This window comes from Melanostigma gelatinosum, assembly GCF_949748355.1.
Source record: "Melanostigma gelatinosum genome assembly, chromosome: 13".
Taxonomy (NCBI): domain Eukaryota; kingdom Metazoa; phylum Chordata; class Actinopteri; order Perciformes; family Zoarcidae; genus Melanostigma; species Melanostigma gelatinosum.
In genome coordinates this window covers 21,865,438-21,893,266 of record NC_136646.1, presented here as the reverse complement: position 1 = coordinate 21,893,266, position 27,829 = coordinate 21,865,438, and the positions used below count along the sequence as shown (strand labels likewise).

Genomic DNA, 27,829 nt, shown 5'->3' with positions numbered 1-27,829 from the left:
TTGTGGTAACAAAGACCAGTAATGGGATGGAGAGGCAATTTGCTGCTGTTCTCCATTTCTCTCTGTGACCTTTTCTCAGGTGTGTGGAATGTATCTGTGTGCCTCTAAATAATGCCAAGGCAGAATCACAGACATGCCACCATACCTGCACTCAGTCTTCACAAAATGCCACCCAGTCATCAAACAGAGAGACCCAGATTGATGAATGAATTTAGGGTGGTCCGCCCACAAAGACGTTACCGTGTCACTGCAAAATATTGTGCCCATTACGTCTCATGAAAAACAATACCCAAATGGTCTCATGTGTTCATCAAACAACAAACTGAATACCAGCCAAAGATGAGATGAATGCTGCTCCTGAAACCTAAGATGGTGTGCGAAATGTAAAAGGCGTTACAAAGGCTGGTATTTCAAAATGAGTGTCTTCATTCCAAATGAGCACAAATGTCACATTTGAAGAAGTAAGCCCATTTCAGTTCATTTTCCTTTGGCTTTTTTTCAGTCAAGTCCTGACACCATTCTTAGTGTGTGTGATCAGTCTCCTCGCTGGTGATAAATCATGTAAAATGACACACAACAGCAGCACCGACACACCCACCACAACTACAAAAATGGAAACTGGCTCTCAAAAGAAAATCTGTGCGAAAATGAAGAATGCTTGTTGACACTGCTTGTAGATTACAGATTTAATTTCCCTTGCTCAGCCCAAAATCTATTCACCATGTTTTCCACCTTTAGGAATATTATATGAGGACGTGCAGCGACCCAAATTTTATGAACCCGCTGCCAAGGCGCTCTAATGAGACCACATCTGTGATTAAAAGGTTTCTTTGTCTGCTGACAACCTTCCTCAGTTGCTCTCCCGTCATACGCAAAGACAGCCAACAGACAACGCAGCTTCCTGTGACAAGCCTCTTCCCAGGCAGCAACACGGATACTGGAAAACTGAGTGCAGTGCAGAGGCTGTTCTCGGCAGGAAAAATGAAAAGCCCTTATTCTCACAGTGGCCACATGTGTTGTTTTATTCATTGATTGTTTTGAGGTTAAACTTATTCAGGCTGCATCGAGCCAAATAAGCGAACTCACAAAAGGGAACACTTCGTCACATGAAGTATTCAGATGTGAATTGCCTCTCAACTGTACTGCACGACTGAGAACTTTCAGCTCTCTAAAATATGCATATCATGTGTGTTTTGATCCAACATAAAATACCCCTCCTTCCCCCGCCTGAATGTGAGAGATCCTGCAAGCTACAATATCTTGTATTATGTAGTTAATTAACCTGCATGAAGCAGTTGTTTTATTGTTTGTTTGCAGGGTGTTAAGTGAATTCATCACAGTGAATTATTCTTTCTAGTTTCAGAGGAGAAAGTAGAGTTTCACACCTCTCCACAGTTTAAAGCTCCTTATTACTTCTTTGGAGAGTTAAAAATGTTTCAGCCACCAAGCCATTAAATATGTCGTCGCCTTCGTACTGCTCCATAGTGAGCTGCTTTGGATCTCTTGGCGTTTCAGTACATGAATCAAAGCACATAGCTCTTTAATTGTCCAGATTCTAAAAATAGTTTTTACAAAAACTATGTATGTATATATGCTGCACATAAAAAGTAAATCATTCTATCAGTAAATACCCATTGGAATCTATGAGCCATGACCTGCTGATAACATCTAAGTAAATAAATATCGGTGGATGTGATTTCCTTTAACTTCGTACAACGTTTTAGTCCTCCCAATTGGAATATCAATTGAGTCATGGAGCGGCGACGGCTCGTTCTAAACAACAGTGGCTGAAGAGGTTAGCGCAGATGCTGCAATAGCATCAGCTATATGCTGGAGAGTATTTCATCATTGAAAGAAGAGCAAAGAACGGCATTAAGGACTGCACATTCGTAGGAAGCCTGAAAAACAACTTGTCATACAAACTGTTAAGGACGCGTTGCCCTGATGCAAGCTCAAGAGAGTTTGCAGTTAACACGTTCTCACAAGCAGCGTTTGTTTTTTAAATTCCAGACGTGATCTGAAAGATGTACTCCATTGTTTGCATACTGTTTTTCCATTCCAGGACGTCTGAGTGTGTCGTCTGTTATCAAAGGAGTTTGAAGGTATTGTGTGAATTCTCCTTGGAATTACTAAGCGACAGTGTAGAAAACAAATGGATGCTATTTGAGTCCAGTTCCCGAGGCTTCAAGGAAAGAATAACTCTTCCACGTTGCCATCTGTGAAAATACATTGGATGTACGTCTTATACCTTGAATCTGACTACACAGCTTCACCATTTTCATTCAATGTACTGAGGTTTAAAAGATGTTTCAGTGTACATTTAATCATTGAATTAGGAATTATCTTTCGGTACATCATGCTGCTGAATATCAATATTCGTTTGGAATATGTCATTTCTCAGCTAGAGCGCTATGAATGCCTTCTGGCCACACTGATCTAATGAGGTGCTGCGTCACAGACCAGGCAGATAATCAGTGGCTCAAATTAACAAAGTTATTTGAATTAATCAGGTGATACATTTTCGTGAAAATTTAAACAACACTAAAGGGCACGCTACTTATGTTTCATTTACATGCACATGTCAGAAGGCGGTTGAGACTGATTACCGTTAATGAACCCATCAACCAAATATGCTCAACTATTTAGATGGTGTTGGTGAAACCCATCAATATCCCCACACTCTGATGACATTAATTCCATCTTGTATAACGATTATATTTTCGTAATTGGACAAGTCTGGCTCTCGGTCTGCACAGCATACATGCATAGATAAACTAAGTTAGCACCTAATGAAGGTTGTTAGTAATGATTAATGATTACAAATACAAGATTGAGAACCAAATACGGGGCGTTTATTAATGTGTGAAAACAACAAAAATGTGAAGCACTTAATATCTCAAGTACCCCTCAGGTGAGAACAATTAGTTTGAAGCAAGTCTTCTCTGCTGCCAATTATTCAAATATTCTTGCTGAAAATACAAACATGAGCAAAATGTTGCAGAGGAAACAACCAATCTACAATCAAGGACAAGCAAAGTATATCCACCACTGACCTGAATACTGAGGAGGGTTATCACTTATATAACACCTTGCAACTTTCAACCAAAGGACAAGGTTCCACTTTCAACATGATGCAAATATTAACAGTGTACATGGATATTTATATATTGTACTGCAGTGAAATGGAAATCTTAAAAATTATTCTTGTAACTTTATTACACCTTAAGGTCTTAATTGCTGCCTCTGCATCAGTTTTTGGTAGAAACTTTTACATACTGGCTACTGGTTTGTGTATTCACACGTGCAGGGCCACTGTCCAGTGCCATTAAACAATGTTGTATTCTCCCCTTTGGGTTTTTCCTTGCTTGTTTTTAAAAAAACACTGACTGGAAACTAACCCCAGGGGTTAACCTCACGAGGCATGAGCACATCTTTCAAATGTCAGTCGCCATTGAGCTCTATCTGTAATACAGCACAGCACTCTAGTGGCCACAAGGGTAATAATTCTCTATGTGTGTGTATGTATTCGTGTGTGAGTGAGACTTTGTGACTGTGGAATGTACTGAGGCATGAAGTTGCCTTTTTGCCTCCATCCACCATATGAGCTTGTCTGATTTTACAAAGGTGTGAGGAAAATGTTTCACCGATGACCTAATATTGAGTTAGTTATTATTCAAAAGGCGCAAAGAGACAGAAATGAGTCTGCATGAAACGTATTCAGTGCGTACCAAATAGAGGCTTGATGAGATGAACAAAAGCAGCAAATTTAAATGTGAAGACGAAATGCAGGGTGGTGATGCTTCCTCATCTAGCAAATATTTTCATCTGGGATGACATTTTACTACAGTGTCTGTGTGTGAGACAGATAGAGAAAGAGAAAACGCTTGACTAGTCATACAGACACAGATAAGATGTTTGTAAAATGAAGAACCCTTAAGCACCATCAACTCTTTTTCTTCCAAGACAGTTTAAAGGGGCATCTGGTTCCTAAATTTGACTTGGCGAACCGTCATCCACATCCACAGTACATGTTGATGAGTTCACACCATTTTTCATAACGACAACTACAATGTAAATCCTGCCCTTCTTTGATGTGTAATCCAAAGATTCTGATTTCAAGGCCCTCCAATGCATTCCCTCTAGCGTCAAGGCTATGATTGTTAACATGGCAGATGAGTTGGAAAAGGTTGGAGTAGCAAGCAGAGGAGTGGAAAGAAGGAAGAATAAAAAGCCTTTGTTTTGAAAATGATTCAGTCATAATTCACAACCTGTATATCTTCATATGAATCAAATTAAAAGGGATTAGACGACTGCTTTTTCCTGGAAACAGCTCAAGGACCCTCGATACCCTGAAACAGCCACTTTAACCATTAGTCTATTCATTATGCAAAACAAGTCCTTACTTATTCACAAAGAAACATGACATGGAATGAGTAATTAGAAACTCGTTACACATCTCCTGTCATAAGAATATTCTCATGACCCACTGGATGAACCTGCTATCAGTATTTTCTCTAAGTTCCTGAACAGAAACTGACATTTGTGAATTTGGCAACGTTCAACCAAAAGCAATGATATGGAAAACGGTATATCTGTGTTTTCATTCCACAGCTGAGGGTAATAAATAGCAAGGGCCTCGTGGACATTTCATTCAAATGAACAAAATTCATGAATATGTCCTGAAGCTTTCATGACGCTGTTCTGGTGTGTTTTATATGATGATGTATGACAAGTGTCAAGGGGAACATGTTGCTGCTTATCTGTTTGTAACAGGCGGCAACATGATTGTATGGTCTCAATCGCACGTTTCAGGTTTTCTTCAACACAGCGTCATTTCGTAAGTTATTGTTCCATTTTGAGTAAAATAGACGATAAAGCGGGGTATGCTTTAGGGCGGGGCTACCTTGTAATTGACAGGTGGCTACCATGGCGTTGTCTGGTCTGAGAGTTGTCTGTGTTTTCGTCTTACAACTTTACCCTTTCACAGTGTGTTGTCAGTTGTTGTGCTAGCTACACCCTCTCAGGTCACTTCTGCTTTAAAAAAAACCCAAAAGATGGTGACGGCCAAAATACCAAACTCAAGGCTTGAAAACAGCAGTGCACAAACCAAGCGGTGATGTCAACGTGACTACGTCTACTTCTTATATACAGTCTATGATTTGTATTTGGAGTTTTCTACTCTCAAGAATAAGTGACTTGCCTTTTGGCATAGTTATGCATATTCATTCCAAAATGTTTTTTTAATGTCATAATTTATTAAACATCTTCATAACCTCACTGTGGCCTTTCATCGACATTTTTGTGCATTGCTAGTTCACGTGAATATACCATGACAGATTCTGTGACAGTACATTCCACAAATAATGTTAAAATGTTGCGCATTGATCTTTGCATTACAATTTTTTTTTGTATCAAAATGATCACTGAAGGACACAGATGGTCAGCCAGGGAGTATAGGGAGCGGTCCAACCAATTTCATACCTCCTGCTGCCTCATCAGGGTGCATAACAATTCCGCTGAGCCGGCGCTATTTGACATTGTCAGTGTGTCATGTACATGGGGATGGCTCCTTTTGGATCAGTCAGCCTGATGCAGCACTTGCAGACTTCAACGGAGCCTCAAAAAAAAAGGTCATGCAAGCACTTTTTCTAACAGTGAAAATCCCTGCACTGCTTGCCTCTCCTGTAGCTGTAAATGCAGATGCGACTGCTGCAGTTGGCAAATGTAGCCCAAATGTAAAGGTCCTCCTAAATTGTCCTTGCAGACTACTGTACTACTGTAACATTTTGAATGCAGTTAAAATGTCAGGTCAATACCAAGCTAAAAACACTTTTTTCAGTTGGTTTTCATAACGGATGCGCTAAAAATTAAAACTATTCATGCTATTTATACTTCCATTTCATCTGTATCATAAACGTATTAACCAGATTGAAGTGATCAAAAAACGCCCTCCAGTCCTCTCTATCTACTGCCACTATTTAATTAAAAAATAAGTTAAAAATAAAAAATACTTTAAATTTCTTTATGTGCTCTTAAAAGTAAAGCTCCATTGACAGTTAATTAGAAAACATCTTGCCTCTGTGGTTTCTTGCTTTGGAAGATTTGTTTCCATCACTTAATATTGATTGAAATGTACCAGGGCAGAGGATCGGCTTAATTTTAAACTCTAAGACATTCACTCTTGATAATACCCAGTCGCATACTTAATTAAGTTCAGTTGAATCGTCCTTACTTCATCGCAGTCATTTCTAGGAAAATTACTATGCAGATTAAAGGAATACTTCACCCACAAAAGAACCATTTGTGCATCAATGACTTGCCCTGTATTACCTTGAATTCTTGAAGAAAACTTTGTTTTGATCGCATGCCTCCACGTTGAAAGGAGAATAAAAAAATTAAGAAAAGTCTTGATGAGTTGAACTGAATGGGGGCCACATTTAGTCACATGCAGCCTCGCTAAAACTATACTTGTCCGGACTCACACAGACTAGTTACAACAGTGAGATGGTTTGAAGTATTCCTTGATGTATAGTTGTGCATTGTGAACAATGTTGGAACCTTGAATATGCTTTGTGAGAAAAACAAAGAGAAACACTAATTTATTTAGTTTTTACTGTAGTTCTGGTGAACCTGTAAGGAAGGTTCATTATGAGGGCAATCAATGCCAATGACAGAAAATAATTCTGAAAGAATACACAGTTTTTTTTAACCCAAACTCAACGTGATATATTTTGAGACACTAGTTACCCACTCGGCTGCAGGTTCCTTGTGGATTTAAACATTTATGGTAACAGTTGTTCTTATGATCATGGATTTGCTTTATTTAAAATATACAGACTTCTCTATTCTTAGTTTTTCATTTGATTTAATTCAATTAAATATTACCTGTGATGTTCTTACAAAATGTGCTATTAGTGTGATTTAATGACAATCACAAAGGTCTTTAATTGAATCGAGAAAGTATTGCAAAATCTTTTGCCAAATCTGTAAAATTACTCAATTTCAAAAGGAGGCATTTAATCGGAGGCAAATAGTTTATCAGACATGATTTTATTCAGTTTTAACCACTGAAAAGCCTCATGGAAGATGTAGTTGTTGGATACTAATAATCTGAATCTGAAAGTTATTTGACCAATTATGCCCTCACATAAAAGATCAAATTTTGTTTCAGTTTTACATGATGAAGGACCTCAGAATTCCTCTAATTTGTTTTAAATAGAACAGAAACTATCCCGGAAGTAAGACGTGACTTCAGCTACGTCATCACGCATAGATATCTTACGCTCAACCCGACAGCGCACGTTTGTTTTCGGTGAACGACAGAGCACCACAGATCGCTGCAGAAGTTGCAGAAAGTGAAGTGTTTAAGTGCAGACGGAGCTTTCCGCAGACGAAGTAACAGAGTGAGGATTTGTATTTTATTTCACACACACGCTGATCTGTTCATTGTAATGTCAACGATGAAGATTACAACCGGAGCTAACAGTAAGGCTAGCTGTTTGGCTAACGTTAGCCTCTGCGTGTCAGTACTTCCTCAAAGCTGAGCATCACCTCTGCGGAGCTTTTCTTTCACTTAGTTGACGTTACTCCGCTGGAAAGTAATAAAATCTGCAATCACATGACAATACATGATATAAAATAGATGCACAGTACAGTTAGGGGAAGGAGCGACGTCCTGAATACAAGTGGGCCAGCAGACAGCTGGTGTCACACCACATTTCCACAGTCACGGCATCAATAACATCCAAAATATTTGAATCTATAAAGAATAAGTACGGGAAGTATACGATCATATGAATACAAATACACAGGAGGAGTCAAGTACATAGTGATGAGACGTGTTGAATAGATGATGAACAACATAACAATTGACATCGTCAGTGGTATCATAAACATAATTGACCTAAACCTGTTAAATGTAATAAATTATAAATGTCATTACTTCCACAGAAAACAAATGTGTGTGTTGTTAATCTAGTACTGAAAGGATGTGTCGATTTTTGATAAGTCTTTTTACATTATTTTTTGGCAACTGCCATTTTAGAAGCAAAAATACCAAACATTTGCTGCACCACCTCGTCAAATTTGTGATATATATATATATATATATATATATATATATATATATATATGTATATGTATATATATATATGTATATGTATATATATATATATATATATATATATATGTATATATATATATATATGTATATATATATGTATATATGTATATATATATATGTCATATATGGTAGTAAACTGATATGATTGTATATTTCTGGATTTTGGTCGCCGCTCTAGGAAATTGTGATGACCATTTTTCACTATTTTCTGACATCTTATCACTAAAATTGACAATCAGATAAGTTATGAAACAAGCGAATGACTGGCAGCAGTGAAGATACCGGTACTCTTTAGCTGCAGCCTTTCAAATAAGCTGTCACGTACCATTTCCTGTTTCTTTTTCATCCCCAGGATCGACAAAATGTCTTCTGCTGAGCCCGTCATCAGATCGAGACAGACAGAGAAAGAAGTCAATGGAATTTCAACACAGGTCGTCTGTACAGAGTTCAGCAATTACATATTCATAGTTCTCACTCAGTACGGAAAGATGGGGACATTGATATCTGTCACACCTGACTCCAGATCGAATGATATCAGCACCCCAGCGTTCTCCACCAAAGTACTGCTGGGCAAAGACGAGGTACGCTGGATGAAATTGTTCTGATGAATCAGTGCGTTATAGACTTGTTCACAGGGCATCAGACAAACTTATTGCAACACAGGGTAACTCATTTCATGCTGTCAAAGGGCAGATAGGATTGGTTCTGAATTGCTGTGGTGGATGGAGTTCAGTGGGCTGTTAAAATTTGCACAAGGCAACCTATTTCAGCTCTGCATGAGCATGTCATTTCTAACTGGCGTTCAGTGCTAGACATGATTATCAAAAGATAAATGGAGTATAATTATGTCTGCTTGTGGAATTGAGAGTGCATGTTCTTTTTAAAGACAATACTTGCATTCTCGTGTAAGGTGTGGGGGTTTTGACTCAGAGAGGAAAGCGCAGTGTTGAAGCCCAGTCGCACAGACTGTAAGACTGATCATGATTGAATGTTGTTATGTAATGTAATCAAGCTTTAAGTCAACAGCCGAGTCTTCATCTCTGTTATTGGAAAGTTTACTGGATTTCACAGCAACCAGACAACCCGCCACAGCCACATCAGGGGTTTTATTAAAATGTAATCAAATTGTAAGTCATATTTAGAGTCGCGCTAACGCTGCTAATTTTGGGAGAACTTCACAGAAAGAAATGACTTTTCTCCTGGTGTGTGTGGGATATAGCCCAATCAATAATGCTGCATGACAGTTCAAACTATTTACCACGCAGGCGATGGCAGCGGCACAGAATGTAATTGGAAAAGTTTTTTTTGTTTTGTCGTGTCACACTTGGTGCAGTGGGAATGATTTGGAAAGTGAGCCGATACCTCTAAAACCGCAGTGTTTTAAGATATGTTAAACAGATGAGAAGATTATTGATGCACGTGATATCAAACATAGAGTAAATAGATGAGGTGTCCATGCCAGTGAAGTGCTACAGGTGTCATTTCCTCATTTTATCAGTGGCGTTTCACAGACCAGGCTTTTGCATGTACGACGATTGTAATTTATGTTAATCAGTTTATTTTCTTCTGACGTAAACATGTTTCATCAAAACATGTATCTGTGTGATAATCTAACCCCTGATTTGTGTTTCACTTTTCAGCCACTGACACATGTTTGTGCCAAAAACCTGGCAACTTTTGTGTCACAAGAAGCTGGCAACAGGCCTGTCTTAATGGGTCTGGCACTCAAGGATTCCACCATAGATGCAATAAAACAAATGAAAGAGATCATCAAAAGTTGTCAGGTCTGGTAGGGAGTCAACATAATGGACACAAAGCCTGAAGGCTGGCTGAAATACAAGCCTCTGGATGCCCCAAATGTCACATGTTTCTGTGTTTTTCTTTGAATCGGAAAGACTTTACTATTTACTAAATGCCAGTCTGTGATTTGAAGAAAGAAAACAATTGATGCTTGTGCTGCGAGACAGAAATGTATGATACCAATTTCATTGAGTCCGATATGTTTGATTTGTTGAGCCGGTGAAGTTTTCTTGAAAATATTATACAGTTTGTCTGGTTGTAAAGAAGGATTTTCTGAAAGCCACCGTGCTCTCAGAAAACGGAAGAATGTCCGTTCACTTAGTTATAGTTTGCAAATAGCTCCAGTTCATCCCTGTGTGAAATATCTATTGACCTTATTCCTTTTGTTTGTTAGTAATACTTCATACTGTTTGCTATTTTTATTTTTTCGGATGCAAATATTCAAAATTTGTTCATTGAGAGAATTTACAAATAAAGCTGGTAAATAGACCACTTTTAAAACGTGTTGGTTTTCTGTCTTCTCAACCCCAGGGCTTTGCACTGGATACATATTAAATATTTTAAGCGTCGCATACATTCACATCAAACTGGAAGATTGGACCATGCCTTGTCTGGTCTTTGTAATTTGCTTTATTTATCAATCACATCTGTGTTACACTGCGTTAAATGCAGTTCAACATCCATTTGGAATGAGTTTCAACACATTTCAAAGGAATGCGTTCTGTAGTTGCAGTGTTTTGATGCAGATCATGCCCGAAAGCACAGAGCAGTGAGAACTACACCGAGGATCCATCTGCTGGGAGGACTGTTGATTTAGCATCATTAGAAATGTATACAATGTAATAGATTAAAGGAATCTATATGTGAGAGTCATTTGGAATCGTATTTGTGTGATTGAATATAATATATAGGATGTGATAAGAGCGTTGACTGTGTGAAGTTGATTTCATGTCTCACTTATTCTTGTAACATCAAGCTAGTAAAACATGGATGCACAGTATAACCTGCATACATATGCCAATTGTCAATCTTATTTTCTATGTTTAATTGCATCAGAGATGTTTGTTCAACTTTATGCTTGATTTTCTATATTTCTAAATTGGTGGTTGATTGTATTGAATTGCAATGGCCCATACATCTAAGTAAATGGTAATCCAAATATTAGATATGGAATATTTTAGTCAGACTTTACCTTTGGCTACAACGTAATCTTTTTCTTATTCACAAAAGTAGAACAAACAAAAAAGCAAGTAAACAGTAGCAACGCACACAGAACAGATTTAAGTGAGGCAACACGAGTACACAATCCATCGTTGTCCTAAAGCGTAATACTTTTTCGTTGCGAAGGCTGGCCGATACGTAATGTGTCCCACATAAAGGTGACGTGATGACGACACACCTGGAGCTGCGGACACGTGACCCATTTACCTGCGCTCAACCTGTTGATCTCGACGCGTAAGGAAACATTCACTTCCTCGTCGTTTACCTTGAAAGTCAGTCTTTTCCACGGGTTTCTCAGAGTAAACGCTACAAGCTACGACACAATTCTCAAGTTTTTTTTGTTGCGAGATATTATTCGCCGAGTTTGTGGACTTCGATCTTGGTCAGGCACCTGTTTCAAACAAGGAAGTCCAGTCTGGTTCAACCCGTCGTTGATGAAGTCGGTGGAGCGTCTGTAAATGGATGTGGATTAGGTCGGTTGTTTCTTCTGAAAGGCGAGTTTATTCCCCATGTTGATCCTATAATTGCGTTTTGGACGATAGTCTGCCATCTAAACGGGATAAAGCTGCTTCCACCCGCCCCGGCACAAGGTGAGCTGTGTGACTGTAAAGAAGGTGCATATCAAGACCGTGACCATTTATACAGTATTGCAGTCTTTCACCCCCAGCTACAGTAGTTTTATTTGACTAATTAATAGTCAAACTAATTGAATAACAACAGTACAGTCTAGGTTTCGTTGTGTTCACAGCAGGCGGTATGACATAATTGAGCAACATTCAGTCAAACCCACATGGGAGGTATTTCTATGTGTCACCTATAAGTCTTACACTGACTGTGTGTGTGTGTGTGTGTGTGTGTGTGTGTGTGTGTGTGTGTGTGTGTGTGTGTGTGTGTGTGCCCCTTCTCTGTTTCAGATAAACATTTCTTTGGAGTCGATGGATTCATCAGCAGAAAATAATTCTATTGTCCACCTGGCTGCACCAATCCTCCCGGAGATGTCGGCCATGTCCAATATGACCATCATTCAAACCAGCAACGGGACGATCATAGAAGACCACATTTTTTTGAACACAGTGGCTGCTCAGGCCCTCTCAGGGATATTTGTCTGGTCCGCCTTGCTCATGACGTGCCACCAGGTGAGTTTATGTTGCTTCACAAAAACCACAGACGAGAATATTTCTAAAGCGTGGAAGAAAATCCCAGCACTACTTGACACTAGTGCTGCAATAGCCTACAGCTTCAAAGCATTGCACTCTCAGTGGTGTAAATGTAATCACAGATGCAAACAGAGTGACATATTGTACCGCCCTTGCCAGAGGACAAAACAAATTCTTATATCCAGGAAGGATTATTACCTCACAGCATAGTGTTGTGAGTTCCGTGTCTCAGCTCACGCTGCTTATTGTCATACTCGCCCTGGCACCGCGTCTTATCTAGTCGTAAAGCGTTCCAGGCAGGTGCTTTCTACTTTGTGCTTGCACTCCCTCGCTGCATTGTGTGAATGTTTTGCTTAGTTTGTAGTTGACTGAGGTTAAAAATGGATGAAAATCCTTGAGCTGATTAAAGGGCAATCAATACGCAGTGAGCTCTCTGTATGTTGGGGGTGAAATCAGGAAGAATAAATGGCTGTTGTGTGGGCGAGTTACCCGCTGTGCGTGGATGATAGCTTATCATTATGCTTTTATCATTGGTAGAGAGCGGCAGGGTGCAGCGTATTATCAGCAGGGAAATCAATTGATATTGAAATAACATTTACAGCATTCTAAAGGATGCGGGTGTTGTTTTCTTGTTAGCTGTGGCTTTAATGGTGTGCAGCTGTTATATTTCCCAGTTTTAGTCGATGATTGTGTAACCCGTGAAGTGAGTATGCATCCATCCAAGTCATACGCCTGCGTCGTATTTACGTCAACACACAGTCATAATAACTGTCTGTATTTTAGTGTGATTAATAAAAGAGTTGTTGTTGTTTTGGTACTTTTCTAAGCTTTGTAACATCCTCACAAAGCATCAACATGTTGCTTCCCGTGAGTATGAAAACAATCTGTGTTTGGGGATTTGTGACTCAATATCCAGCAAATTGGTTTCTATCGTTTTTTAATATCGTACTTGTTTGGACAAACGCTTGCCACAAGACATTTTAATTGAACAAATAAATAACGAGTCCACCGCAGGGAGAATGAAGCGGTTTTACAACGGGCATCTCTTCGGACACACTGGGAGAATAAAATGATCTGCAGGACTAGCGTTGCAGTGCTGGTGGTGTTTCATCTGTCTCGGCTCTGGAGGATTGCTATGGACTCCGAAACTCCCGTTCTGAATACTAAACAAGGAAAGACAATGACCTTAGTTCCTCTTTGCTGTAAAGTCGCCAATGCTTTTCGGGCCAGTAATCGCTGGAGTGTGGCTCGTTTGTCTTGCTGGGCTTATTGGTCCCCTTGAAACTTGAAGCATCCGGGATTGAGAGCAGCAGACTCCTCTTATGGTGTGCTGTATGGCTGCGGCATGTCCCTCACACTCAGTTACAATGTGAACCATCACTTTAAGCTATATGTGTGTTTAAAAAAATGTGGCTCCTCGATCTCTACTGGCAGCCGATGCAGAAATAAATCTGAGCTTGACTTGAAGCCATTATTCACACTACGGTGCATTGCTGTCAGGTCAGCTGTATGGAGTCAGACATGACGCAGTTGGCTTTTCTAGCTTTTCAGGCAAATGGAGGACGTCAGTCTACAGTCTGCTTCACTTCACACCCCCACCCTCACAGTATTAGGCTTTAATGTGCTGCCTCTAATGGGAATTTAATCAAGCTGAATGCGTCGAGCAGAGTCTGGAAGTTGTTTAGTTTGCTTCTACAAATGGAGGTTTTTAGAATTAGAAATGTTCACGCCCACTGATGGTAGATTATAAATCAAAACGCACAAAATGTGTTCAAGAAAATATTATTCAGTGTGTGAGTGAAACTGCTGTAGAGCTGCAACAGTTAGTCAATTTAATAATAATCCATTAAGGCCACTACTTTGACAAACTATTCATATTTTTCAAGCAAAACTGCTTTCATAGGTGATAATTTGCTGCTTTTCTTTGTAATCTGAATATTTTGGGTTTTTTGACTGTTGGTCATATAATTCACATTAAAGGCCAAGCTGATGTCATCATATTCCTTGTTTTACCCAGCCAACAGTCCAAAAGCTAAACATATTCAGTGTGTAATCATAGAAGAGAGAGAAAAGCAGGAAATCATCAGATTTGAGAAATCAGAGCATGTTGGACATTTTTGTTGAAAGAATAACTTGCATGGTCAATCTATTATTATTATAGCTATTTTTCTGTCAATATACTAAACAATGAATTCACTCATTGTTTCAGCAATCTGTTGATTTTCTGATGAGGTTACACACGGATGTGGTAATGTTTGTTTTCTCTCCTTTCAGAGAGTTATCAGTTTGAGCTCGATGTTGTTGCGTGGATATCCTCCTCACACTCGATTAGTTAACTAATGGGCCGTAAGCATCTCTGTTTGCTGAGAAACTTTTGGATGGTTAGTGATTTTTTTTAAACATGTTTTTTTAAACTTTATGAAGACTGAGTCATTATTAGAAAATGATTGCCAAGTCTGTGGCGTCACAATAATATTCCCTGATAGGTTTTTGTCTGTAATAAGGGCTGCATTTTAATCTGCAGAGGGACAATGATACTGGAGAAACAATTGAACAGGTTGTCCTATTAAATATGCAAATTGTTTGGTGGAAGAGGTCCTATGAGCATCAGTCAGATATGAATTCAGTTATGCAAGGATAAATTAGATTTACTATATTATAGAGTTTTGATGTATTTCTATTCCATATTGTCGTTGGATCAGAGGTGTTGCCAGGTTATGGCAGTTTCCCTTCAGCTTCATGTTGCAACAGCTTTGTTTTTGATTTGTTAACATTGGTGAGATTAGCCAACCAGCAGTCATCCGCCAGCATTACCCAAGAGGGGCAGTTTAACCGTGCTGGAAGGCATACAGATCATTAAGTGCTGGATTTGCTTGAGATCAGAATGGATAAGCCAACACTTAGCTCAGCCGTCGACATTTCAGCAGGATTTCAAAAAGGTAATTCATCATTTGGATTTGGCTCATGTGTGTTGAAACGGTATCAGCTGTTTGTTCTGCCATGACTAAAGACTGTGATGTCTTTTTATTCTAGTCCGCCCGCTGCCGTGTTTCATAGTGACAGATCTTCACACACACAGCAGCCAATGCGAGATCAACTGTAGCTATGAATAAAGTCGTTGCGTTAAAGAACCCATTTCATTGTTTTTATTGTTTTAATATGGCTTTAGAGTCGAGGCTATAGGAAAACATTGTTGGCTACAGTATGTCCTCTTCTGTTTTAATCTCATACATCATGTTCAGAATTTAAGTTTCCTACTTATTTAATTCATAACTCTATTCTGTGAGTCTGATCAGGGAGTTGTCCTTCTTCTTTTTTATGCTTTTAATGTTCTTTATGTATTTTCAGATCTATACACACCTTCGGTCCTACACTGTCCCCAACGAGCAGCGCTACATCATCCGCATCCTGTTTATCGTGCCAGTTTATGCCTTTGACTCTTGGCTCAGCCTGCTCTTCATCAGCAACGACCAGTACTACGTCTACTTTGATTCTGTCCGAGACTGCTACGAAGGTAAGGCTCACAAGCACTTCCCTTGACATTATCTGCCTGATGGCGTCCTCGTTTTTTACATGGCTGCCAGGAAAGGATAGACAAGGAACTGACCAAACTAGGTTTACACACCAGTCATTGTTCTCATGTAGATAGACGTCATTATTTGAGGTGTTACGTTTCTAGGAGTTGTTTTAGGAACATCCTTTTTTGTGCACTGGTTTCAGTGCCTGCAAATGAGGAAAACAACTTCAATGTACCTTTTCTTGATGTAGGATATTTTGTCAAATGTATTTGTTATTCTACAGTAATTTAGAATATTCGCATATTGTTAAAACACTGTTCTGTGTACATTGCAGTTCAATTGCCTTTGCACATTGCAACTGTCATTGTGTATTAGTTTTGTATGTTTTAAGACCAATGTACTTTACTGATGTCAAAGGTGAATGATATGCAAAATGGATTACAAGTAATTTGAGAAAGGGGGAAGTAGGAAATACATTATTCAGGAGATTAGTTTCCAGTTTGCAGGCCAATTTTGTGGCTGATTGATAAGTGCAGCGCATCAGAAAGCAGTAAGACTGGACTGCCACCAGCGGCTGCGGCTAAAACATAATGAACCTTCTCTTGACTGGACACCATCTGCATTAGCTTCGTTTAATCCCTCTTTAAATAGCAACAAAGGATTAGGAAGGGATTTCCAAGACACAGAACCCTTGGAAGCTTCTTAATGTAAGGACGGAAACATTTATTGTGCCAAAATGTAGGACTAATTATATTTTATCATGTGGACGGGTTTCTCCTCTGAAATGATTTGACCTTTTTCACATGAAGTTATACTTATGAAGGAGACGAGATATTCTACAGTTCAAATCACGCCGCGGTTCATAAGTTTAAGAAGTAACTCTTTTCTTTCTGTCGCAGCGTTCGTCATTTACAATTTCCTGAGCCTGTCCTTTGAGTATCTGGGAGGAGAGAGTGGGATCATGTCAGAGATCCGAGGGAAGACCATACAGTGAGTGACGTTCCACTTCATACACGTACCGGTTTGAAGATTTTTAAAGTGCAACCTTCACTTAAGCTCAACTTGGACAAATTACAATCTGGTTTCATCTTCATGTTTACAGTCACAAAAGGTGCAAGGTGCATCTTGCTGCCCTTGAATTAGCATTTGGTGTGAACAACCCAGTGAAAGGGCAATAAACAAGTATGTTGTTACTCTGTGAATCTTATCCTTTATCTCGGCGCGTTTGACCAGCCTCAGACAGGCTGTGTTTCATGGCCGACTCAGCCGCAGCGCAGCGGCTCTTTTGCAGGTTCTTAAGACAGTGGAGACGCTAATGTTGAGCCCTGATCAATGGTGGCATCGCTCAAAGCTGTCCACTGGGGACGAGGCATCAATTCTACATCTAGTTTTAGATTAAAATCCCTGCACTGCCTTGCTGTTACGCGCCCTTTACGATTTCGAGAGACATCAAATGTTGTGGATAGTATCGTAGCATGTTTTAATCGGCAGCATGGCAGATTAATGACTCATTTAATGTCTGTACGCCATTACCATTGTGTTGGCATGTTAGAAACATGGTCTCTGCCTTTTAGCTGCGCATTAAACCTCCTTTTCTAATACATATTGTACATCAATATAAGCTTGTTTAATTTGTGACGTTCCCATCAATCAACTTGATTAAGTGTGATATTCCTAAATAATACACCTCAGATGTCCACAGGTTCTGTGGGAATGAACACGGAGCCAGAAATACTTTTACAATGCAGGCAAATCCAAATTAGTTTCTCAAATTCAACTTGACTGAATATACATGCATACATATCATTTGCAAGTGATGACGATGCATTGGAGTGTTCGTCAGTCATTTGCAAAATACGACGTGTAGACTACTCGATTATTTGTTTATTGGGAAAGTGTTTATTTTCAAATTTGGTATTCAGATTTTATTTTTTTGAAAATACAAAAAACAATACTTTACAATAAAAGAATCGCGATGAAAGGAATGCCTTTAATTAAACTGAAAGACACGTCTTACAGCGCAATCCCAGCTGACAACAGAGTTGGCTGAGTCCCACCCAAGACATGTCACGGATACAAGCCAAGCCAGAGCCCTCGTTGTTGTAACCGATGCGGGGCTCGGGCCTAAAGGGCTGAGTGGACGTCTCCGGAGGCTGCGTTAGCCACAGGCTTGCAGACGGTCACTGCCAGAGAGGTGGTGATTAATGCCCAGGGACAGCAGCCTTAAAACGCTGCTGTTGATGCTGCATACTAACAGAGTGGTTAAAGTGCTCCTCCTGTCACGGCTGTCCTCCGCACGCAGCAGTTTGAGTCTTTCTCTCCTGTGGCTCCTTATTTCACTCTTTGTCTATCACTCGCTGAGAAGGATGAGGTGCGAGCTGTATTGTTTTCCGAGTGGAAACGGTAGACTTTTAGAGTTTTATAGCTTATATATGTAATTTGTCATAAAACGGGCAAATTGCGACGCGGCGAGGAAACCGGGAGAGGGTAAATAAAAATCGGGAGGGTTGGCAAGTATGCTTTAGGGGGAATCTGAATTTAGACCAAATCCTCATGTCTGCTCCTTCCAGGCTCAGTCCGTCAGCAGAGTCAGTCTTTCTCACCAGCTTATTTATTCCATCTGCCTCCCCACCCCCTAAACTGCCTCCTAAACGCACCACTTGCAGTCATAATAAACAGAAAATAGGTACAAAAATGTGATTACTTGTGCTGATACCAGAGCTTCTTCAGGCAAAGTCTTACCATCCAGTTCCTCGGTACTGTCAGACCAGATGCTGTTGTTTTAGCCCAAAACCATAAAGTTAATCTGCCAAAGACGCCATAAGACCAAGCAGCCTTTAAATCCACTGTCTCACACAACGCCTTGAGCTACTACTGTTCATGTACATGTAAAATTACCGCAATATTTGCTTTTCATTAATGCTCCAAATGCTAGTATTCCGAATCAAAATGAAGACGATTGTATGTGCAACTGCACAAAATCTGGTGGAAGCAGCTTGTCTTTCACTTTACATTCATGGTTGTTTTATAGCTCTAAATAACTCCCAATTGGGATTTTGTCATGTCGGCAGCTTTGCAGGAACAATATAGTCTCATTTTGTGGCATTAGTTTGTGAATTGTCGGTGCCAATTTTTGACTATTTTTAACCTCGTACATTTTATTAGTTTTGTGTTTTTTTTTAAATATTTTTGATCCTACATCCGTAAAAGTAAATATGTGGTCAAAATATTTGGAACATCTCTCTCTCAATACATCGCAGTCAAATGCAACACCGCTCAGAAAATATACCACAGAACTGAGCAGTAACAATAATATTCATTCCAGATTGATCTGTGGATTATTTTCTTGATAAAATGATTTTTAGTTTTGTCTATAACAAGGTGATGTCTTGTTTGGTCCGACCAACAGTCCAGAACCCGACTAGATTCAGTTTACAGTCACACAGAGGCAAGAAGAACAGGAACGCCTGACTGGTGTTGGATACGCTGGGGGAGTCAAATGTCAGGCGTTTTTGTTTGAAAAACTTCGAAAACAATATTTATTTTTTTGATTAATTGACTAATCGATGAAACAAAAAATGTAAACATTTACGCAAGCTAGTGTTTATTGTGTGTTCTAGCTGTTGTAATACAAAGTAGCTGTGTTTCTACTTTACATCTCACTCAATACGTTCTTTAACTCGCTTCTGTTATCTGATGCGAAGTGTTTCAGTGTTGACTTAATCGCTCGTCGTGTCCTCTTGTCGTCACAGGTCAAGTTGTCTGTACGGTACCTGCTGCCTCAGCGGAACGAGCTACTCCATCGGCTTCTTAAGATTCTGCAAACAGGTGAGCCTCTTCCCCTTATCGCGGCACAAGAGATGCTCCTTTTGACCACTGAAATGTATTTACACCCACTGAAAATAGGAATGTGTCAAATTGTCTTGGAAAAACGAAACAAAAGATACTGCGCAGCGCTCCCAATGTCTTGGGATGCTGCACAATCTACCAGCCTGATTTAAAAAAACATTGGAACTGAGCGTTATGTCTTCAAAACAAAATATATGGTGAAATGAACATTTCTTTTCTTTAGAAGTGGCAAGTGATAAGCAATCGGTGTGCCTCCACAGGAGTCTCAGGTGAAGTGTTTTTAGAAGGAAAACACGGCAAGTTCTCTCTGGTGGCAAATCTGAAACAAATCGTAGTTGAAGGATATTTCTTTGTGAGAGGACAATTAAAGAATTCTGCCGTTTAAGCTGTGAATTCTCTGAGAAATGATTTAATATTGTCATGGAAACCGCTGGCAGGCTGATGACAAAATAAAAGTCAAATGTGGTGAATATACCAGATGTGCATGTCAGCCTAAATTCACAGAACCCTTTGATGCACCAGTTTGAAGTAGAGCTATTATTAAGTATATCTAGTTAATGCACATATTGTGTTGTCTTACATCTGTATTGTGCCGTTTACACTGACACACATGTAGCTTAGTATTAAAGTACATTACTAGATTTGTATAGAGTCTGTGTGCGGTTATTAACTAAATTAATTTGAAGCAGGAATGGTGGTTGACTTTAATCTACTCGTATTATGAACATGCATTGTGTTTGGAATATTAAGCATGTCAGGAAGTATCGTGCAAAATGATTTGCTTTGAAGCTTTTGGTACTGACCGTTTTTGCTCTCCCTGTGCCTGTTCTAGTGCCAACCTGTCACTTAATATTCTCAAAGCAAATCGGTTATCTAAATGATTATTGATGGCATTGTGTCAAGCCCATGACCGACTTAGACTGGCCGTTCAAAAAAGCCTCACTCTGGCTAATCAAGTCCAACGCTCCTGATCTGCTGTTAATTTAAGTTTGACATTTACGGAAATATGCTTATTTTCTTACTTGCTGGCAATTGGATGAGAATATTGATACCACTCTCATATCCGTCCTTTAAGTATAAGGCTACAGCCAGCAGACAGTTATTATTATTTTCATTTTTTATTTAATCAGCCAGCCTCTTTGACATTAAAATCTATTTTCCAAGAGGGACATTCACAGAATCATTCACAAGAACACAATAAGCAAAACAGAAACAACACAGCTACACGATGAGCAAGGAATTAAAAACTGTTAGAAGAATCATTTAAAACATCGGTTAATAAAGCTTTAAAATCTCCCAGGGTTTAGACCTAGGTAGACTAGGTTTAAGTGCAGTTCATTAAAAAGTGCTGAATACCTGAAACCAGTTCTGCCAACATTAGTGCACACGCGAGTGATCTCTAAGGTTCCAGGTTACTGGATTTAAATGAGAAAAGAGATGTGAGAAAGTTGAAGCTTCTACAGTAGAGCATTGTGAATGAATAACATGAGATGGTTATTTCTTCTTGACTAAGGAGATCCATCCAACTGCGTGATACAGAGAACGATGAGTCTAAAATGTGTCATTTGTGATAAAACGTATTAAACTATGATACACGGGGTTTAACAGCTGAAGTGAAGATACGGCGGCATGACAAAACATAATGTTTGTGCTAAGTTAGCTTCGCAGAAATGACTGGCCTGGAAACGTCCAAAATCCACCTTCAAGCACCGCTAAAGCTGTGGCTTAGGGCCGATTGACCTTTTAATTACAAGGTTGGTAGTTTGATTCCTGGCTCCCCCTGTCCGCATGATGTGTCCTTCAGCAAGACACTGAACCCCAAGTTGCCTCCCGAGCGCCCAAGGCTCCTAAATCTTAGGATGTGTGTAATCCAGAGGTTGAATTGCATTACGTTAGGCTGTGTAAAAAAAGAAGCGCTTTTTAACAGGTAGTATCATATTTGAGTGATCTGTACTAAAATACAAAAATAAGTCCAACAAACAGTCCAACATAAAACAGCAAAGTCTTTTTTACACTAGTTTGTTTTGTACGGATTAAAGAAACGGGATATAACCTTGTTGATTTGTGTGCTTGCTTGTTGTCAGTGAGCTGTTGCAGATCTTTCTCAGGTTATAAGACGTACAAACCGATTCTGACCTCCTTCATCCTTCGTCTTCCTCCTCCTTGCTTGTTTGGGTGTGTCTTTCTGAATTGTAATGTGTTCTCCAGGCGACTCTCCAGTTCTGCGTTGTCAAACCCATCATGGCAGTCATCACCATCGTCCTGCAGGCCTTTGGCAAATATCATGATGGAGATTTTAAGTGAGCAGCACCTCTCTTTCCATTTCATTCGTTACGTATCTTACACGTTCCATGTCGTTGCCAGAAGGCTTATGTGCTGTTTATGTGCACATGGAAATAATTTGCACTATGGAGATGATTCTATCACCTCTTCACAGTTTGCACGATGAAGATGTTTAGAATGAGAGGGTTTCATTTCAGACAAAGTGCCGGGATCAAACTTTCCTGTGGGAGTCTGCAGGTACTTTACTGCAGGTTGTCACAGTAATTCAAAGGTTTTCTATATATCTACTGAAGAAACTATGTTTCTCTATAAGTTTTCCCCAGATGTAGTAAGTGTCTTGAAATGAAGACACTTAATTCTTATTTCATGTTGCACTCAGTAAAGCACAATATTATAACAGAAGATGTATTGTTTCATTTCATGCTTTTGCTTTGAATGTCGTACAAAGATGGAGGCAAATTGCAGACTGACAAACTTAATTTTAGTGTATTTGCAGTTGTACCATACGAGACAATAAGGTTCCCAAAATAATATGGAGAGGGTAATGCATCAATAAAATTGTCTAGTGTGTAATCAAAAGCTATAAAATCTGCAGCCCATGAACTTATTTTCAGATGCTCTTCTCCGCCTCTCGGCTCGGTGTCTCGTTCTGAAGATTCAGCTGTGATGACACTTGTTTCTAAACTCGGAAGAAGCACAGAGTTCAACAAGGGCTGGCGACAGACATTTCCAATCAGCTCGATATCATTACCCTCTTACTGTCGCGCTGAAAGATCGACATGATTAAATTCTTCCTGCTTATTTCTCCATATACTTTAAAATTAGCAGGCATAAGTAACTTGTCTTATTTCATGTCTTTCTTTAAGCCCTCTAGCAAGACCATGGTGATTCACTGATTGTTTACTTATACGCTTTCAGCCAACCATGCACTCTGTGGATGGGAGTAATTAGTGTAGTCACAGCCGAGGCCTCGGAGAAGCTCTCTGGAATGCAAAGAGGGTAGAGAGTCTGAAAACATGAATAGATTGTGGCCGTCAAAAAAATGTATTGAAGTTTGTGTCTGCTGGCTTGTCATATGATCGCAGAAGTATTTCACGGTCATGAATTAACCAACTTTGTAATTCTGTGACTTTCCCTACTTTCTGTGCAGCATAAATGGAGGATACCTATATATCACCATCATCTACAACTTCTCAGTCAGTCTGGCTCTCTACGCTCTCTTCCTCTTCTTCTTCGCAACAAGTGACCTGCTCAGGCCGTACGAACCAGTGCTGAAATTCCTCACAATCAAATCTGTCATCTTCTTATCGTTCTGGCAAGGTACGTTTGCTCATTCGCTTTTTCTGTATCCGCACGTAAAAAGCATAAATTGCTAATTAAAATGTTGCTGCCGTGTAGGAATGGTCCTCGCCATCCTGGAGCGCTGCAGCGTCATACCCAAAGCGCTCTACATCGATGGACAAATGGTCGGCGCCGGCACCGTGGCGGCAGGCTGGCAGAACTTCATCACCTGCATCGAAATGTTCTTTGCTGCGATTGCCCTCCGATACGCCTTCACCTGCACCGTCTACCAGGAGAAAAAGAACGATGTGCCAGGTAAGCGCTGTAGCCTGTACTGCCCTCCCGTTCTCCCCCCACACAATATGGACTGACACTGGCGTGAAAGTGTTAGCAACAGGAATTGCATACCAAGGGCACACATCGTGCAGCAATATTCTCTTAAATATCTCTTATATTTTCTGTTAATTTAAAAATAAGGGAAAATCATCTCCTGATTCACCAAACGTTCTTAACCATCCAAATCTGCGCTTACCCAGGTGTGCTGAATGATGCTCCAATGTGATCAAAAATTAGGGGCAGTGGCCGGTGTTTATTATTAGCATAGGTAACGCTCCTTAAACACGATGTCAGTGCAGGTGTTTTGTGCAAATACTCCTAAAACTACAAGAATTGAGTGCGATGCCACCAAAAGCAAGGCTGGAAGAAGAACTTTAGCATTAGCTTGAGCGTCAGTACTGGTGTTACAGGAGATTCAAAAACCATTGAAGAGCGGCATGTAAGCCATTCAGAAGCTTAATGTTAATTATATATAATACGCTTTTTATGTTCATCAAATTTAACAACTGCTCTCGACCACTCGTACCATTTCCTCCTCCCTAAAAGAAGAGCACAACTAACTCCTGCTATAGGAAACCCTGTGTTCCCTTGAGTACTTGAGGCGATGATGAAAGATTAAACGTTTCTGTATCTACTTGACATTACTTTTGTTTAAATCAAGATAAAATAATTGGTTAAAGTATAATAATGATGTGGAAGGGTTTGACAGCTCATTATTTCATTTGTTCTGTCTAGTTGCGTTGCTTCAGCCATCCAGTCCCCCGTTGCAACTGAACTCTTTGACATTACCATTAACACTGTAGTTCAGCTGGTGCACACCCACCCTCGGGTGTTGATGTGTGTGACTGCAGATATTGCCACACCTCTGGTTTACCCTTCCTCTGCGTCCACTCCGGCAGTAAGGAGAAACTCAGCAGACCGTGCCTAACTGCCCTGGACACCCAACCACCCACCCTTCTCTTTGCCACCTCCATAAGCCGATCCAGACAGCACTGCCAGTGACCCTGAAACAGAAGGCTGTGGATGTCCGCCCACCCTTTTTTTTGCCTTGAACACCCTTTTCGTTCTGGGGAAAGAATTCAACCAAATTTTTTTTTTTTTTTTAACCGATCAAATATTACTGCCATAATGTTGCACAAAGGGCAGATGACAGTACCAATTAAACAAAAAGACAATCGATGGACACAATTTATTTGACAAGCCATTAAGTAATTTATCCAGCAAAAACATTTGTTGTTCAGATTTGTATTATTTTATATGATTTAAGGTTCATGATCTAAAACATTTTTAGCAAGTAATATGAATGTCTACTTGGGCATTTATTTGAATTTTTTGGACAATGAATAAATGAAATGGAAATGATGATTTGTTGTTAGTTAGTTGTGTACGCTGGGCTATTTCTTGGCCGGGAACAGTTCTCCGGCAACCAAAGCAGACTCCAGGATGTAACTGTCCAACTGTTCTTTTAAAGTTGTAACATTGCAGTCACGGCCATGATTATTTTCTCAAGCATCTTCCAACCTCCCTTGTTCCTATGTTGTTCCTACAGACAACATCCCTCCTATGCACAGCATCTCCAGCGGTCTGAAGGAGACCATAAACCCGGGAGACATGGTGCAGGATGCGATTCACAACTTTTCCCCAGCCTACCAGCAGTACACCCAGCAGTCCACACAGGAGGTAGTCCAGCCCAGCACCAACGGAAAAGTGGCCGCAGGCAACAAGAGCTCCCGCAAGTCTGACAAAATCATGCTGATCACCTCTGATGATGAGTTATAGACGTTTTTTTCCAGCAAGATCCAGGTGTTTGGGTTCTTGCCACCCATATCTCTGACCTCTGGGGAATCTGCTGTATCGCACTGAGCTGGACTGAATCCAGGTGTTTCATTTTTATTATCCCAGTATTCAAGATGGACTGTTTGCTTCTGTCCTGTTTTAATGAATAATTTAAGCAGCAAGAGGATGAAATGAATCGTATTTTTTAAATTTCATTTTATTGATAGCTCATGACCGGAGAACTCGCCTGTCTTCATCTCGGCAGGAATAATCTCAGGAAAATAACATGTCACCTTCACGGTATCGGAGACATCTGGAGCTGTGCATTTTGTTTAAATCAAGCTGCAGCAGTGTCCCTGATCCTGATTCTGTTTCATTCGTTGTGTCACTGCTCGTTCTCTGGACGTCTGCAGTGCGTTCACTCTGATTCATGTCAGTTCCAAAGAGGAAATGATTCATATGTGACTCCAGGAGGGAAGCAGGGGAGCCAGCGATGGCTGGGAATGACACTTTATGGACCGTCTCTCGCATCTGCTCGTTTGAAGTATTTGCTGAGCATTCCTCTGCATGGTTTCCTGACAAATGGACAGATTTGTTCAGAGACACGTTCGTTTTGGAGCAGGCACTTCAGACTGTAGTACGGACAAATTGGATAAACCTTTCTCCTCCAAAGTGGGAGTTCTATTCTTCTCATTCATTTTCCCAGCATGATAAAGAGTTTAATTCAGTGCAACTTGACAGCCGTTCAACAGATGCTCGCGATTAGTCTTTTGTAGCTTCTGCACTGTTGTCGGAACCTTTTTTTGTTTGATGTGTTCACATCACTATTCGTGTTAACATTCCGTGTTCCAGGGATTATGAAATGCACAGAATTTGATTGGTGTAAACTGTGTTAATTCATATGTTCTGTTTATGTAAAAAGCCAGGGATAACCCTGTTTGGAATATTTTAATGTAATATGTGTATTCAGACCAGACCAAACCAACCTCTGTGTGGAGGAAAAGTAACGCAACAAATCTGTGTGGGTTGAGAGACTTTGTAGTTTCTTCTCCCACTTAGTTTTTTAGAAATGCTCTCTGTATTTATGTGACATGGGAGACGTCTAGCTTTCCGAGTACATTGTTGGAGACCCCTTCTGTTTATCAAGTCAGAGGTTGTTTGAATTTTCATACCTTCTTGTGCCAATTATAGCCGTCTTTCTGGGAAAGCAGAAATCAATTGAGTTGTGTACAAAGATGTAATTGACTAGTGTGTCTTAGTCCTATTTTTGTTTGTGTAACTTGAACTGAGTGAATCTGCACTTCTCATTGAGGAAAATCTTTATTTGACGGTACAAAAACAGACACTGCAGACTTATTTATCGGAATAATTTACCTTTCTTTAAATCAGAGTGGAAACAAATACAGACTTTATTTGTACATGAGGGTAGTTCATTGAGAAAACATGTAAGTAAATGAATGTAAAATGAAAATAATTTAGGTGGTGGTTTTTTATAAAATTACAAGTCAATGAAATAAATATAAAATATATATATATGAGCAGAGTAATGACTTTGTTATGGTACATACTCAGTTTATGCTGCCGTATTACTGTCCTCGTTTGGCCTCAACATGTTGTTTTGAGACTCGAACAAGGAAACCATTAACATCCGAAACACAAACATAGAAACTGCTGATGTTAAACTAACCTGTAATGTTTTTCACCCACAACCCTATTATCCATTAACTGTTCCAGTCCTTCTATTGTGGCGCTTCGTCTGAATTTATAGTAGAAACCGCTTCAATCTAGAGTACGAACACTGACTTTCTACATGTCTAAAGTGAAATACTGTAGCTTGTTGGACTGGCAAAGCTTGTGTGTGACATCTTATTTCATCAAAATCATGTTTTCAGGACGGATTTTTTAATAAAAAACTCGAATGCACAGTCAAGATACACAAGAAACCTAATTGCCATACATACATTTGCATTGTTATGGTTCATAAATGTGTAAAATAACCGCTGATGTCTTTAAACTGTTCCATTACAGCTCCTTGGTTTTGTATAACGAGCTGCAGTTGCTTCAACAGGACGAAAGACTCATCCATGGTAGGTAATGCGTCTACCTCTTCTCACCCGTACACTGTGTCTACGTTCATGTATAACGCTCACCAACAGCATTTACAGGTCTGCTTTGATCTCAGCAAAAAAGTGGCTTGTAGAAAATGCAATCATTAAAATAAGTGCTTGTGGTGAGCTAGCCTAAGAGCAAGACGTATTTGAGAGCTTGACCTGTGCTCACACCGGATGAAGGATCAACAACAAAGAGCTTAATTCACCTGGAGAGGTTTTGTCTTTTTACTATGGCACAGTACAGAAATGTGTAGTCCTTAGTTTTTATTTTTAAGATGTGCTGCCTAATCAACCTTGGATCAAAATACAGTAATATGTGCTAAAATGAACAAATGCCTACCGTAATTTTCTAGCATTTTGTTTTGAAACTTTACC

General features: G+C 39.7%; 2 protein-coding genes across 2 annotated transcripts; both read left to right on the top strand.

The window, feature by feature from the left end:
- Positions 1–7,287: 7,287 nt before the first annotated feature.
- On the top strand, positions 7,288–10,411 carry psmg3 (proteasome (prosome, macropain) assembly chaperone 3). Its single transcript, XM_079282308.1, has 3 exons — positions 7,288–7,403; positions 8,475–8,703; positions 9,763–10,411. The coding sequence occupies exons 2-3, from the start codon at positions 8,485–8,487 to the stop codon at positions 9,913–9,915; spliced, it is 372 nt and encodes a 123-aa protein (XP_079138434.1). The 5' UTR covers positions 7,288–7,403; positions 8,475–8,484; the 3' UTR covers positions 9,916–10,411.
- A 1,655-nt stretch (positions 10,412–12,066) lies between these two features.
- tmem184a (transmembrane protein 184a) lies at positions 12,067–25,368 on the top strand. Its single transcript, XM_079281765.1, has 8 exons — positions 12,067–12,279; positions 15,649–15,814; positions 16,718–16,808; positions 19,571–19,646; positions 21,876–21,967; positions 23,101–23,270; positions 23,349–23,546; positions 25,117–25,368. The coding sequence occupies exons 1-8, from the start codon at positions 12,079–12,081 to the stop codon at positions 25,344–25,346; spliced, it is 1,224 nt and encodes a 407-aa protein (XP_079137891.1). The 5' UTR covers positions 12,067–12,078; the 3' UTR covers positions 25,347–25,368.
- The last annotated feature ends 2,461 nt before the right edge of the window (positions 25,369–27,829 follow it).